This window comes from Mirounga leonina, unplaced genomic scaffold, assembly GCF_011800145.1.
Source record: "Mirounga leonina isolate KUSES-001 unplaced genomic scaffold, KU_Mleo_1.0 Mir_151, whole genome shotgun sequence".
NCBI lineage: Eukaryota > Metazoa > Chordata > Mammalia > Carnivora > Phocidae > Mirounga > Mirounga leonina.
Window position 1 is genome coordinate 101,819,174 of NW_023270377.1, and position 16,924 is coordinate 101,836,097.

Here is a 16,924-nt window from a genome sequence, read left to right on the forward strand (position 1 = left end):
AATCTTGCCATTTGCAACAACATGGATGGATCTAGAGAGTATAATGCTAAGTGAAATGTCAGTCAGAAAAAGATAAGTATCATATGATTTCACTCGTGTAGAATTTACAAAATGAAACAAAGAAAAAGGCAAACTAAAAAACAGACTCTTAGAGAACAAACTGGTGGTTACTAGAGGGAATGTGGGTGGGGGGATGGGTGAAATAGGTGAAGGGGATTAAGAATTCACTTATATGACGATGGGGCGCCTGGGTGGCGCAGTCATTAAGCGTCTGCCTTCAGCTCTGGTCATGATCCCAGGGTCCTGGGATCGAGCCCCGCACTGGGGCTCCCTGCTCAGCGGGAAGACTGCTTCTCCCTCTCCCACTCCCCCTGCTTGTGTTCCCTCTCTCGCTGTGTCTCTGTCAAATAAATTAAAAAAATCTTTCAAAAAAAAAAAAAGAATTCACTTATGAGGAGCACTGACTAATGTACAGAATTACTGAATCACCATGTTGTACATGTGAAATATAACATGGTATGTTACCTATACTGGAATTTAAAAAAATAATAATTTAAGGAAAAGGTTAATCGTGGCTTTGTAGCTGGCATGGTGCACATCTGTCCACATCTCTAGGCACACTAAAACTGCAACCAATGTAATTCCCTAAAAGTTCCTGCCAATGTTATGATCTTCACATCAGTAGAAGTAACAGATGTAGTCGTGCAAACAAATGCTTAGATTCCTTCGATTCTCATAAAAAGCAGGTTGGACCACTTGTTGAGGCATTAAATCTCAAGATTCATTTCAGAGGGAAAAAAAACCTGCAAATCAAATAGCTTACCGTTCCAGTGAATGTGTCTGCCACTCTTGTAAAAGTAAATCTAAAAATTCAAAACAGCGCCTAAAAATTGTAAAGAAAACATATGTAACTCAGTCATTTTTATGTTAGTGAAAATAAAAGCTTTTTGTTCTTTCCACACTACTTTTTAGAACTGGTAAATTTCTTCTAATTATTAGGATTCAAAACATGGAATATAAAATTGGAATTGGCATTGACTGAAAACCCAAGCAAGTAAAAGTAATTAAGCATCTATGGTGATCAGAAACAAAAATCATTCAGACATATAAGAGACAGGATACAAAAGCTCCCTCAAATCAGAAACTGGAGCTTCATGGCAACATTACGGAAAGGGCCTATCACTGTCATTTGTTTTTATACTATCTCAAATAATGTTAATACAGGATGTACATGAGCAAAAAAGATCAGCGTACTTTATTACAGAATCAGGGAACTGGTCTTTGCACTAATTTCACAGAATGCCTTGTGCAATAAATGTAAAAAAAAAAAAAAAAAGTCCTGAAAAACAGTGCTTTCCTTTCTAAATTTTCCCAAGAAGGTCCTAGGTAGTGCTTAAAATAGATTTTTCTCTAACTACTCCTCTATTTTCCTCTTTGATCTTTCAACATCCTTTCTTGTCAAGCCTTTCCATTTTGTAATCTTTCTTGGTCTGATTTGTGCACAAAAACAATTCTGGTCTCATCTCCTTTGGATTACATCACCACTTTGGGTTCTACCTCTTTATAACTTTTCAGACATCCAGGGTGTTTATCTTTGCGGGAATAAATCTTAATGGTCTTAGGAACTCACTCAAGAAACAAATCCGAGGGTAATTTTTCTCTAATGACCAGACTTCATTCCCATGGTCCTCCCAATTCAAAACCTCATAATCCATATAATTAATCACTCAATAAATCTTTAATAAACCCTAACCCTACCCTAGATGCTACAGATAACAGTGGTAACCAAGACATAAACCAGCAAGCAAGCAAGCCAGACAAGGAACAGTTCCCATGTGCCAGGAACACAAGGGGGCTCTTCTTAGAAGCACACAGGAGAGCTATTCAACCCAGTCCCAGGGCTGGCACCCGAGTGCGTGTGCGCGCGTGCACACGTGTGCGGAACGCTGGCTGTGAAGTCGACTTTGACCCACACTCAAACGGTCTCCTCTCTGTCACTCTCCTCACCTCAGCCTCAACCGAGGCCATGTTTATTCTACCTTCTTCCCTGTTCCTCATGTCATTTCCTGGGCTGATTGATGTTTGTCTCTTTTCTTTTTTTAAAAATATGTGTGCATTTGTTTATATTTATCTATCTCTTAGTGAATAAAGTCATCTTTGATGCTAATTCTGGTCTTAAATGTGGGTAACAACAATCTGTTTAATCAAAAATATGACCTATAAGCTAGGTTTTATTTTCCACTTTTTAGGCTAACATACAAAGAAGCAGTATCAATACCGGCATTGTTTAACACATCATTATTTAAACACATCAGGTTAGGACTTGTCTCTTTTCTTTACCTACTCCTACTCATCATTCAAAATGCAACTGTTTTCAACTTGTCTATGAAGCATCACAGAAATACATTAGCTGGTTTTAATCACTACTCTCTGAATTTCTAAATTCCCCAATACAGGTGTTATAACTCACTCTTATATTGCTTTGCATTATTTTTTTTAATCTCCCCATCTAAATGATAAACTTCTCAAAGGCAGGGAGACCGTGCAGGCCATTTCTTACAAATTTCTACAAAGTAGAGCTAGGTACAGGCTGAGTACAACAGAGAAAACGCACTGCTTGGGTTACACTGCCCTCTTTGGTTCTCTTTACCTTTCTGAAGGCAGAGGGACTGGATGTCCCTTTTAGTTCTTTCAGCATTAAGACACACTGTTCTGACTGATGCAGACCCTGACTAATGTAAGAACAGCAATCTGAGCCTGTGACTCAGGAAGCGGTGAAGGGGGTGACATTTCTATAGTCACAGTGAATGCAGGTTACCAGTCGTTTAGCACCAGAAGCCAGAACCATTAAATTCTGTGGACTGAATGGTGTTGCCCCCAAATTCGTATGTTGAAGCCCGACCACCCAACATGATGGTATCTGGACATGGGGCCTTCAGGAGGTAATTATGTTCACATGAGGTCATGAAAATGGGGCTCTACTGATGGGGCTGGTGCCCCTCTAAGAAGAAACCACAGAGAGCACGCTCTATGTCTCTCTCTCTGTCATGTGAAGACACAGCGAGAAGGCAGCCACCTGTAAGAGACCCTCATTAGAACTCAACCATGCTGGCACCCTCATCTCAGACTTCCAGCCCCAGAACTGTGAGAAAACCAGGACGTTCTGCATGGGAAAAAAAAAAAAAGAAAACCAATTTCTGTTGTTTAAGCCACCCAGTGTATGGTATTTTGTTATGGCGGCCCGAGCTGACTAATATGCTAAACATCTGTAACATTCTACAACAAAGATCTGTGTCACTACATCAGAGGAACTTGGCCTAACACTCTGAATGTCTTGGAAAACCTAAAACAATACTGACAATAATAGCAGGAGCAGCAACAAAGTCTAATAATGGGTATCATTTATTTAGGTTGCACGAAGTGCATATATTAGGTTGCACTCTACCCAATGACTGAGCCCACGGAGCAGCTCTGCCCCAGGGTATTCTCGTTCCAAGCAGGTCAGAAGATTAGTCAGTGGGAAGAGGTAATGCTTCAGCTGCAGTCGGCCAGGTTCTGAAGTTCACTACCATCCCTCTCCCCTGCTGACTTCACACTCTCATCTCTAGAAGCAGCAGCGAAACTGGAGGTAAAGGGCAGACCGCACTCCTCAGCGACACACAAGGGAGCCACGCCATTAGAACTTAAGCTTTTTCAGTGGAAGGTGCTAATTCCTTCCTTCCTGGCTTTATAAAGGTGGATGATTCCCCTTTCCTCCTTCATGACTTCCACAGAGCTGTTAATAAGATGGGTAGGGGGCTGCCTCATGTGTGGCAGGCATCCCTACCCAGGCAAACAGGGCGGGACCTATGTGACATGCCAGGAAAGGAGGAAAATGGTGGGCAGCGAATGTAAGCTGGGCTCCAAGCTTGGAGTGAAAGGCTTTTTCACTGCGCTAGGATCAGACAATGAACTCAGGAGGCTGCTGACCAAGCCGGCCGTTAATTTACCCTATGAAGCTCCTGATACGGTCCACTGAGAGGCTTCAACAGTGTCCATAAATCCCCTGAAAATCTACACTATTCTGCGTATTTACATTTTCTTGGGAAGAGGGGCCACAGATTTTATTAGACTCTCAAGAGTCAAGAACCACAGATTCCAGCTAGAAGAGGCCTTATTCCTTGCCTGTGATCTAGGGCAGCTCACCTGGACACAAGACCAGGCAGGGACCTGGGAACAAAGACCTAGCTAGCTAACCGGGTGGTATCTCCTGGATAGATCTCCCACAACTGTGCAGCAGAAGCAGGTGCTGGTCAGGATTCAGAAGCCCAGAAATCACTGTCGGAAGACGGAAACAACATAAACCTCCTCCTACCGCCCGTAATATTAAATAGATGCCATTAATTTTTATAATGGTCTTTTTCTTGCATGCAGTTACTGCTTTCATTCAGAGAAGGGTACACCGATGATTTAGGTACAGGGACTGAGAAAAAAATGTACACCCCCCCCTTCCATTAACTCACATACATACAGACACGTTCTCTGTCTCCCCCCCCTTTCTCTCTTGCTCTCTCTCACATACACACACACAAATAGTGCTTGTCCAAATTTATTTTTCAGACTATTTAGATCATGATCCTTCAATCCAAAGGCATTTATTGCAATGATCTTAGATAATTTTAACATTTCAAACGTGAATACTTCCATGGAGGCAAATTTGGAATTTATTTTGGTTTTTAAACCATTCAAAAATAATGAGGAAGCTGTTTAAAAATTTACCTTCTAACTGCGACAGACTTAGAGGTACAGTTGCTTGTTATGACAGGTATTAGCCTAGGGATGTGTGTGTGCTGCAGAGAAGAACAAAAACAGAGGTGAACACTTGAAAATACAAAAATAAAATAAAACTAAGACAGCCACACTTCCTTATTAAACTACCTAAAGCACATACAGATTTAGATTAGAATTTCACTGAGCTTAAAAAGGAAAAAGAATTTCACTGGATACTGCCAAAGGCCATGACAACATTTACAAAGCCTCAACAGACCACCCAATGATACCTAAATAAACCTCATGGCAAAACAAACCATTGGCGGGAAGTCTAAACTATCTAGCAGTAGCGATCTAAGTGAGTTCAAAAGGAATCTGCAGACCAATGTGTTTTGATACAGTTTCAATGGGAATGTCCAACAATGGCTTTGGATTTAATATTTCAAGTAGGCAGTGCAAATAGCAGGGACTAAAAATAATACAAGTAAGTGACCTGCGATAACCAGCAATATTCTGGAAAGATTTTAGCATCACCAAGTCCCAGTTTCAAGGGCTGCCTCTGGGGAAAAGAGACTCGAAGGTAGGGAGAAGGTGATGTGGAGCATATTCATTTTAAGCTTTTGTGAACTATTAAGTTTTACTGAAAACTTGTACATAAATTACTTGGATAATTATTTAAACTTAAATGAGTGTTTAGAACACTGAAAAGAATCTTTTATTCATTGGCTTAAACACAATTAAATAAAAACTTTAGGTGAGTAACAAAGCCACAAGCACAAATACCTAAAATGGAATGAATGGGAATTAAGGAGTAATATCTGGAGACATAAAGAGTGGGTATAAACCTAGAAGCAGATGCAGATGCTCAAATATTTAAAGCCAATGATGAGTAAATCAGCAGGCATACACCATATCCATAATTCACGTTATGGAATGTAAAAAGCTCACATAGGATATAATTAAGGAGGGGGAGAGGCTGATTTATATCTACAATATGATTCCAACTATTTATAATCATGTTAATGAAAAATGCCTCTCGGGGCGCCTGAGTGGCTCAGTTGGTTAAGCATCTGCCTTAGGCTAGTGTCATGATCCCAGGGTTCTGGGATCAAGCCCCACGTCGGGCTCCCTGCTTAGTGGGGAGCCTGCTTCTCCCTCTCCTCCCTGCTCTTGCTCTCTCTCACAATCTCTGTCGCTGCCTCTCTCTTTCTCTAAGAAATAAATAAAATCTTAAAAAAAAAAAATGCCTCTAATATTGCTTATCAACCACCAATGTTTACCACTTGCTTATTCTAGGTATGGCCCCAAAATATACTTACCCGAATGATTAACCTAACAGCTACAACACCGGATGTGGCCATAATTTTGGCACTATTTGGAATTAAATTAAAGATAGTTGGCATAATGGCTTCAGCTCCATGGTCAAACTTATTTCCCAGAACTGATGACAGATGCCTACAATAAGAAATGAAAACTGTACTATAGTTGTATTTCTTGCAAACAGTGAAGCATATAAACCTCTTAACATCGCAGGGCTTTCATTTAAAGTTATCGAGAGATAAAAAGCAAGGGTCTAAGTAAGATACTTTCAAAATACTTCCAATGTGTATGCAGTGGACTTGGCAAATAGCCAATGGCCCAGGAGTTTGCTCCTTTTATTTTTTTAAATAAATCATTTCCAACTAATTAGTCTTAAAATAGCAAAAGACAAACTGATCATACCCTAATAAAATATAAATATGAAAAAGCTCCCTCACCCTTTTTTTCCTTTTGCCCCATTAAAAACCTTTAACACATAATATAAATGCTTCCATATCCGATACTTTCAACAGCTGCAGCGTCTCCTTCCTGTAGCTGCTTTGATATTCGGACACACTTTCTAACACAGAAGTTCCAGCTTCAAACATGGATAACAGATTTAGCTAGGGTAAAATTTCACTGTAGTATATGCCTTTGACTTTAACTTTATAGCTACAGTGCACTTCTGGAAACAAAAATTCTGATAATCATGCTACATCGTGCCAGCAAAATCAATGAAAAAGCTGAGAAACAGAAGTTTGTAAAATTTCTTCTTTCTGTGTTATTAATAATAACTGCTTCAAGTTTAAAATAGAGGCTTCAGAGCTAAGTCACTGAATAAAACTGAAAACCTGTCACTCTTTCCGTCACTGGGCAGGAAGCACTGTAATAGTATAAAAGTACCAACAGAAGCATAAATGGAACAGGTCCCAGAGACTAGTCAAAAGGTACATTAAAGAGACCTGCTGGGCATATTCAATGGACCATCTCAGAAGCGCCGCAACGAGGCTATTTTAGGATGTGTGAGAATCTGAAGCATGGTAGTCCTTACCCCAACGTGATACAAGCCTCCCGCACTACCTGAGACCGCAGGTCCTTAGCAGATAGTTTAAAGGCTCCATCCAAAAGACGCAAATGTTGAAAGAAGTTATCATACTCAGCAGCACCAGCCAAAAGTAAAGATCTTATCTTTTTTAGCTGATGGGATAGAGAAAATTCAGAGATACACAAAACAATTCTTAAAACAGTATATACAAAACAACAGAAGCCATCAAATATGAGAGATCAACATCAAAGTGAACTGGTATCAGAAGTTCTCCCAAAAGAATTCAGCCCATTCAGTATCAGCTACCGTACTGCATAAATCTACATATCACAAATAAGAACAAATTATTTTTATATGCAGTATCTTACAATTCTACAAAACGTATTTCTTAACTGGAAAACATTTTAGTGTATTTATAGTCTGTGCTAACGATAAAACACCAAAGCCTTCATTTTAACTCCTCCCCTAAAGCTTACCTTCCCCAACAACGGACTCCAACTGCCATTCGTTTAGTGAATCAAAGGAAGAAGCAATCCCCTAGTCTTTTATATACTATCCTCCACTGTATCATTATTAAAAGACTAGTCTGAGTTTGAATGGAATACAGCGGTAACTTAATCGCCTCACTTCCTGCCAGCCGATCACTGGAAAATAGCTTTCCGCAGATAAGACACACCCTCGTTTTAATGTTCACCCCACTTTTCATTCCTGCACTTTTTTAAACAGAAGGGACAGAATTTTCCAGCAAGTGATATGAAGAAAGAAAGGAAGAGAGGGACACATACTGAAAATGCCACTCAGGAAAGTCGACTTACTGGCCACCAATCACAATTAAATGTTGACTAAGGCAAGAGTGGAGGCCGTCTCCAGATGCTCCACGTTAGGTCTTTGTTAAAAGTACAGGACATACATAAGGGCATAGGTTGGCATGTTTTAGAAATAGAAATAGAAGTGAGGTACTCTACTAAAAGGGTTAAGTGTAAATATGGTAATTTATATTTAAAATACTTACTACTTAAAATTCATCAGAGCTATACCCCAATTGCATAATTAAGTATTTAGAACATTTAAATAAATCCAATGAAAATCCAATGAAGTCAATGGCTTACAGCATTTACTCTTTGCTCCCAATCATGCTTGTCGTCAGATAATATTTCCCTAATCTTGTTTATGGATTCCTCAAGGTCTCGGCTGGAATAAATCTGTAAGCGAAATTAATTTACAACCAATACAAGAAAATTTACAGAATAAACAAAGATTAGTTTTTAATTACACGAAGTCAAGAGATTTTAGTAAGTATAGTTTTAAAAAAATTCAGTTTTCAGAAGGACCTATGAGATAACACCTAGACAGATTTGCCTTAGAATGAGCTTCTTTCCCAATGTGAATATATACGCACTAGATTCGATGCCAAGTATGGATAACCATGCTTCAAACGCAGCTTTACTATAAACTTAACGGATGATTTCATGTACAGAAGAGAAAGAAGCCATCTGGGGAATGATCAGTGATGCTCAGGTCATTTCTTATTCGTAGTATTATTTATACCACCACACTCTCTTCAAATCTACTTTCTCATTTATGCTCACATCTTACTAGTAAAATAGGTAGGGGAATAATCAGCCAAGAATGACGCAAGCTGGGAAGGTCAAGACTTAAGGATGAGCCTGAGCCTACCATGCCAGCTACCTGATTTATACACATATGGCAACCCAGCAGTAGGTAACAAGTGATCACAGGGACATTAGTGCTATAGGAATCCAGAGCACCACATTCGATGTAGGCTGAGGAAAAGTGTTATTAGCCCCAGTCAACTATGGACAACACCGAGGCACAAAGCAGGTAAAACGTGTGTACCCTAACCTCACAAGCAATCTCTGCTTTGTCTACTAGGTACTTAAGTGAAGCATCAAGACGGCATTAACTTGAGCTTTTATCAATCCATTCTTTATAGCTTTTCAGACACCCAGTTCCTTGAAATTTACAACTTGTCCGAAAAAAAGATAGTCCCTAAATAAGCATGCTTCTTTGTTCTCACACCTAATCTAATCATTGCATTTTCTCATTTACCTAACCTAACCCACAAATTTATTATTAGAGCAAGCAAGCAACTTCTCTCCAATTCTTACTTTGGGTCTTGACTTTTGCTCTTCATTTCAGCTGTCTCCTGTAGTCCTGAGAGTTAAAATTACCTCACCTAGGAAGGGACTTTACGTATCACCTATTTGAAAACTGAAATTTGAAGAGTCAGTCTTACCTGTTTTTAATCAAACTCAAATATCCTCACTCACCTGCACTACAGGTACATCATCAAATGCTTTAATAAAGTCCTCTTCATCAACAGCACCAGCTCCTTCTTTTGCAGCTTTAAATAAGATTAATTTTTAAAATGTGAACAATGTGCAGAGGGGTAGTCTGAATAAACACAATCACCATTACATTTTGGAAGATTTGTAACTATTTTTTAAAGGCTTAATAAAAATTTAGAGTGCTGTGGAACTGACAAACATTACTAACTTTTAATATCAAGATAAAATGTAGTAATTCTACAATACTATATACATTAGTGTAAAGTCACTTAAAGAGACTACTGGCTAAGGAGGACATTTAGCCTTTAAAGGATATAGACAGTTTATACTGTAGTCATGTCTGAATCTTTTGAAAGCTTCCTAATAAACAGATACAGAACAAAAAATTTAATTTTTCAGGGAATAAATTAGGTTGTATTATTGTTAGGCATCTAGCATAACAAATTTGTGAAATATTCGAATAAGTTCTAAAGAATTTAGTATTAGTCTCAAAACATTTCCATTTCCTTGAATGCATGATAACTCAATTTTTCACTTACACATCAGGTGCAACTTTCCCTCATAAAGGTGTTATAAGATGCTCTGTATACTTGAAAGTTGATTGCTATCATTTGGGAGAGAATTTTTTCTTTTGCTAACATGAACTCTACTTCACACATGAAAATCATGTGACATTTTATCAGACCTTTTTTTTCTCCCCCCCGGAATAAAGGTTTCAAAATTGGAGTCTGCGGTCATCTTGCAACCCTCATTAATGATTTACACTGATTAGTTTGAGTGCTTTCCCTGAGTTTTCTCGCAGACAAGTTATTCGATGTTTGGGGTCCCCATGGACAACACAGGGCTTTAAAGACGACTCTGGGAGCAATAAATGTGTGTCCTCACTTTTGATGAAGATTCCTCACACTGAGTTCACAAGCTAACTGTGGACAGCAGACAGTAACGTCACACTGTGATGTGGTGTTCAGTGCCTGTTTTGGTGAAAAGACTGGATCCCCCCGAGCAGACAGGTCCTGAGCGCCGCCCTGGGGAAGTGCCATACCATGTACCCACATACTAAAAGGGACTCAGAAACCAACCATGGTCCGTGGGCCCCAGAATTAGACAAGGAGGAGTCAGTAAGCAAATTCATGACTATGTTGTTAAACAAAACAGGAAAAAAAGGATGAGAGCAGGGCTGAGCTCTCTACATAATCTAGAGTTGGGACTTCTGGAAGGGATGTATGGGTGAGGGGCAGGAAAGAAAAAAAAAAGTGGTCTGATGATACACAGAAATTTTCTAAGCCTTGTTTGTGGAACTGATATGTCCCAAGTATAGATTTTTTTAAATAAAAGATTAGAAAGGTTTTTCAGTCATAAAGAGCAATGAAGTACTAATATATGCTACAACACAAATGAACCGCAAAAACACTACGCTAAGTGAAAGAAGCCAGACACAAAAGATCACATATTACATGACTCCATTTCTATGAAATACCTAGAATGGGCAAATGACTGCTGATTGCCAGGGGCTGGAGGATGTAAGAGATGGGGAGCAACTGTTTAAAGGGTCCGGGGCTTCCTTTTGGGAGTAGAGAAGCTCTTCTGGAATTAGACAGAGGTGATAGTTGCACAACACTGGGAATATACTAAATGCAACTGGATTGTGACCTTTAAAATGGTTAACTTGGTGTTTTGCGGATTTACACCAATTTAAAAAAATTTTTTTTAATGCATCAAAAAAATTTAAAAAATAGAAAGGACTAAGAATACCAATAAATGCACAGCTTTTCCTTCTGTCATCCTTGGTGTGAATATCCCTGTCAACCATGAGCACAGCTCTTCTAACATGGACAGAGAAGCTGGTAGCAGAGGCGCTGCGGGGACACCGAGCTGACTGAGGAAGACCCCAACAGTCTAGGACCAGTGCAGAAAGCCAGAAAGACCACCAGAAGGAGACAGCATTCTAAAGTCAATCCTTACCCCAGTTTTAACTTAGCTCATCTGCCAAGTTCAAAAGCCCAATGCTAACAATCAGAACAGTTCTAAAAACAGTGGTTACACAATTTAAAGTAAAAAGAAATTTAAATGTCAACTTAAAATGTGACAGCAAAATGCAAGTTGTATACAATAAGGACTCAAATTGTCTAAATTGGGGGGTGGCAGAGGAGGGATTTAGAAGACATCTTTGTAAGTCAATGTTCAAAGCTTTGGGGAGCTCATCTCTACCATTTACTTAGGCCAACGTCCATACACTGGTCTCACAAGGAATAACGCTACTTAAAGGAACAAAATACATTTTAAGGACAGAAGGCACACCATCTGACTTCTGGATAGTCTCAGTGTTCCTTAAGTAGAAGTTGGCAAAAAAAAAAAAAAAAAAGGCCTCATGGTAATTTCAGGCATTGCTAGAGCCCCATAACTGAATAAAGCCATAGGGCACACTCGAGCTCTGTCTCCGAGCTCTAGCTTGCCTCTGCGCTAGCCATATTCTCCCACGGGCTCCCCCATACCAGAACATTGGCAACACAGCAGCTCAAATTTCTACCCTATCAGCTATCAGTATGGACAGCACAGTACTAACTTAAAAAACAGCAAGCAGAAATTTATTGCCAACGGAATCACTTCACTCCTGAAGGACACAGAAGGCAAGCACATGCACATCTGGTTTTAAACACTGGCAGAGCCAACCCCAGAGCACCCCGAGGGTGTTGGTCTTACCTGAAGACTTGGATCCGAGAGTGGATGACCCAAGCCGGCGGGTGGTCCCCATTCCAACGTTTCTCCGTGAGCTGGGTGGAGCTTTGGACGATGTAGAACTAGCAGAGGAAGGTCTATTACCATCCACAGAATCTTCATCATCAAAATTTTTATCTGAAGAGTAAGCAGAGAAATCACTGTTTAAAAAAAAAAAAGAAAGAAAGAAAGGTACTTTTCCACCCGAATGTAAAACAACAAACTAGCCTTAGAGAGATGAATGGTGTGCCTACTCTTGGGATCTGAAGTGCCAGTCCAGGGTCTAGAAAGGTCTTAGGTAAGTCCAGAATGCAGATACAAACATCATGTTTGCTTTCACATATCTAGAATGCTCTCCTGCTCCAATTTTGGAAAACAGAAAAATAAAGAAGAAAACAATCTCTTATAAAAACCACCACCGAAAAACAGTTCCTTTAACATTCTGGCGTTATTTCTGACAATTCTTGCATGCATTTTTTTTTAAAAGATTTTATTTTATTTATTTCAAAGAGAGAGAGCGAGAGCACAAGAGGGGGTAGGGTCAGAGGGAGAAGCAGACTCCCCGCCGAGCAGGGAGCCCGACTCGGAACTCGATCCCAGGACTCTGGAACCATGACCTGAGCCGAAGGCAGTCGCTTAACCAACTGAGCCACCCAGGCGCCCCTGATGCATTTTTCAATAACAGCTGACACTAGGCTACTTATCATTTGGTATTTTGCTTATTTCAAATATGTGCGTTTTTCCATGTGATGAAATATGGTTCATAAACACCGTTTTAATGGTTGCTTGGTACTCTGTAATGAAAAAAATGCCACAACTGAAACTCTCTTGTTGTTAGGCATTTGGGGTCATTCTAATATGTCACCATTAGAAATAACATTGCAACAAACACCTTCCTACTTGTGTTTTTGTTTAAATTTCTAACAATTTTCAGAAAGAAAAAAAAAAACCTTAGAAGTAATACCTGCCGGGTCCAAAAGTGTAAGTTTTTAGTATACACTGCCAAACTTATTTTCAGAAAGGTGAGGTATTTTTTTTCCTGGAAGTTCAAAGAAGTGCCTGTGTTGTCACACCCTTGCCAATACTAAATACTATCATTTTTATTTTTATTTATTTTTTAATAGTTAGCCAACTTATAGTACTATCATTTTTAAATGTCAGTCAATTTGACAGGTGAAAAAAATGCTTCCTCCTCAATGTTTCGTTTCTCTTTTAGCGGAGTTGAGCATTGTTTCGTCAGCTCATTAACTTCTAAATGTTCTAAGCATCAGTGGATCCAAGGAATATTTCTCAGGTTGCTTTAAAATTAAAAAGAAAAAACATCTTTGGGCTTTTAAAAATCAACATATTTAGAAACAACATTTGGATGACACAAAATTAAAGCTACCATGGTGCACTATATGGGGGTACCATGGGCTTACGCGGCATCTGGGAGGCATTTAAGAGGCTGGACAAAGAACCTAAGAGTAATTAAGGAAAAAATAAAAAAGAAAACAAAACAAACCTCTGTAGCTGGCAATATTCATGATTTCTGAATAAGAGCGCTAGATCTTTATCAATACATCTAAAGTAAATAACTGTTGACCAGAAAACACAAAGAGCAGCCTGTTTCCTTGATCTGGTCGCTTCTTGGCTCAGCTTTCAACAGCCAAGTCTCGTGTCCACTCCGGAGCCTACTGTTCCTCACAACTATCAACAATCCACTTCAAAATACATCGCTTCTTTTATCCAACACTGGTGGGGGTATGACCCATCCTTCTACATGCATATCCTTGTGCAAATTAGCTTCCTCCAAACATGCCTTTACAGTTCCCAGATTTCCCAGATCAAGCAATCCTCTTTCATAGATGGTTCTTTCAATCCACACATCAATTCCGCAGAAGTTTGACGGTCTCTTAGCACAGACTTCCCATGTGGATTCAAAAGGTGATTCTTGAACTGCAAGCACATTAACGAGCCCTTCCCAAGGGTAAAAGTGCGTCTGATGGAAAGGACAAGGACAACCCAAAGGAAATGCCACCCACTGAATACTACCAGTATTAGCAGTGACAAGGACTGCTCTCAGCCCATCTGCCCTCAGGGGAACTCTAATCATTATTCTTGTCAGAACAGTAACAGTAACAGTTCCAGTCTGTGGGAAAGCGGCATAATGAACAGGGGACATGAGAACACTATTATGCTTCACTCAGAAATTCATGTTAAGTCTGTTCAGTTTTTCTATCATGGGAAGGCACACCATGGAGAACTGCATGCACTTAGTGAGGATTATCTTCAATGGGCCAGTGTCACCGGATTTCCCGGGGTTTCTACTGGAGCAAGGACCAGCCAGACTCAATCACTTTCAGCAAACAGCTAGAAACCAGAGTCTATAAAACAACTCTTTCAGATGGGACAACAGACAGTGCAGAACTGTGAGCCCCGAGAGAGAGACAAGGTGACCTATACAGTCACCCAACTTCCTGCCTGGACACAATTTCCAGGCCACCAAATACTGGAAAGGGGACCCCAAATCGAACCTGGAAGCCTTGCTAAGTTGAGAAAATGAAGATCATCAGTCTTCAAGGAGGCAGAGGGGGCTGGAAGTTACAGGCAGAGTGCTGAGAAAGGGAAGCTACACAGAAAAGAGAAAGAGAGCTCTACAAATGTACTGAGTTGCAGGCTGTGCAAGCAGGAGTGAAAATTCCACACACAAGGCAGGGTGAAAAATGACCAGTAAGCTACAAACTGAGCAATCTCCAATGTCTGCACAAAGTAGGAAGGTGTTCGAGCACCAGAGTAGAATGTTCTTGGAGACTCACCCATGGCATTCCCTGAGACCCTGAGAGGGCAGGCCTTAGTAGAAGGGCTGAACTATTTTCTGGAGGGAAGGCTACACTAAGCCTGCCCTATCAGTGGTTCAAAACAGGCCTCCAGCGGTTAGACAGACCGGCAAGTAACTTAAGGTTCTGCCAAAGCAAAGCATTAACAATCTTTAAGGAACGTCGGGCTCCCTGCTCGGCGGGGAGCCTGACCTCTCCCCCTCCCACCCTCCACTCATGCTTTCTCTCTCAAATAAATAAACAAAATCTTTTCTTAAAAAAGATTCAGTTATTTTCATGTGACCTCTGACCTCTGTACTAATAAAGAAAGTAATTCGGGGCACCTGGGTGGTTCTGTCGGTTGAGCGTCCGACTCTTGGTTTCGGCTCAGGTCAGGATCTCAGGGTCGTGGGATTGAGCCCCGTGTCAGGCTCCGCACTCAATGCAGAGTCTGCTTGGGATTTTCTCTCTCCCCTCTCCTTCTGCCCCTCCCCCTGTTCATACACATGCTTGCGCACGCACTCTCTCTAAAGTAAATAAATAAATTAAAAAAAAAAAAAGAGAGAGAGAAAGAAAGTAATTCATATGTCCTATTGGAATTAGAAATCCAGGGGAAAGGGCAAAGAATGTTATTTGTTTTCCAGATTAGCAGTTGGACACACTGCTTTTTTTTTCCCCCCACATTGCTTTACATTTAAAGATACTTCACCTGAAAAGGTGTCTGGAGGGATAAAAGCCAACTGAGCCTTGAAAACTAACACGAAGTAAGTTTGTTCTATGTTTACCAGCTTTCTGAATACCCGGAAAAAAATCAAATTAAAAAGGAGGTTAGGCCCTCTGAAAAGTACCCAATTTCAATCAACTAGGAAATTCTCTTACATAGAATGTGTTATTCCTTCACTGGACAGAGAAGCTGTATTTGCTGTGGTTAGAGTGGATCCACTCTAGATGCAGCCCCGAAGGAGAAGCCTCCAAGTCCCAGGTTCCAATAGATTTCTGTGTTTCTCAACTAAGCAATCCATACTGAACTCTACTCGTCACTGAAATCCTATTTTCTTTAGGGTTTTCGGCTAAGCAGACAAATGTTAGGCTATATCCTCGTTTTCTAGACCTTTAAGACAAAAATGTGTGAAAATGAGTATTTTTAGCTATTCTTGCTTGTGCCATTAACATTAGTTTAAAATTTTTCACACTGCAGAACATCTGTCACACAGAAAATGGTCATACAGAAGGGTAAGTTTTCCCTGAGCCCAAAGGAACAACTGATTCTATCTCAAGCCACCACCACAAAGACCGTCATCCGAGAGTCACTACTCTCATTTGACAGTCTTGGGTAGAAACCTGGGCCTTCAGGTCCCAGTCTTTTAATCCTTTTAAATCACCTGGGCTCCCTTCCCCCTTTTACAGCACTGGGACAAGACATTTTTAAATGACTCATGAGGTTTCTACAGAGCAACACTGTGATCTTCATCCAACTCTCCATCACCTCATTCCTGGCAACCCCGTTAAGTAGGCACGGTGGAGCGAAAGCAGCAAATAGCATGCTGAAAAGGGCTACGGGTACGAAAGAGATTTTCAAACACAGAAGAGACAGGACCCTTTGAAGAAACAAAAGGCCAGAGAACACAGTCATCCGTGGACCTAAAAGCAAACCAGCAGAGTTCTAAGCAAGTCTGTGAACGTGTCCTGTGCAAGTCTTGAACTGTGGACAAGGTGCTGGGTGGAGGCTAGAGAGTGACCGTGGCCGGCCCTGAGGGCAGAAGCAGTCTGTCAGCCTCACCTGACCCAGGCCCTGAAATCCCTGAGCAAGCCCTCCCACGGCCCCAGCTGCCTCAGAACTAAACTTTAACCAAGCCAGATAGGGAAAGATATAAAGCGACAAGCCACAGACACATTCTATGGGTCAAAAATGATCAGAGGGGTGCCTGGGTGGCTCAGTCGGTTACATGTCTGACTCTTGGATTTGGCTCAGGCGGTGATCTCATGGGTTGTGAGATCAAGCCCCACGT

The 16,924-nt window shown here is 40.6% G+C and overlaps 1 protein-coding gene across 10 annotated transcripts in view; it reads right to left on the minus strand.

The window, feature by feature from the left end:
* CLASP1 (cytoplasmic linker associated protein 1) overlaps positions 1-16,924 on the minus strand; it is a 263,183-nt gene that overhangs the window by 109,613 nt on the left and 136,646 nt on the right. For all 10 annotated transcript variants that reach the window (XM_035008218.1, XM_035008217.1, XM_035008211.1 and 7 more), the window contains 7 exons: positions 12,103-12,255; positions 9,385-9,458; positions 8,203-8,295; positions 7,100-7,245; positions 6,069-6,204; positions 4,759-4,829; positions 824-883 (listed from right to left, as the gene is read on the minus strand). In XM_035008218.1, the coding sequence (XP_034864109.1) occupies positions 824-883; positions 4,759-4,829; positions 6,069-6,204; positions 7,100-7,245; positions 8,203-8,295; positions 9,385-9,458; positions 12,103-12,255 (733 nt within the window). The remainder of the gene's footprint in view (positions 1-823; positions 884-4,758; positions 4,830-6,068; positions 6,205-7,099; positions 7,246-8,202; positions 8,296-9,384; positions 9,459-12,102; positions 12,256-16,924) is intronic.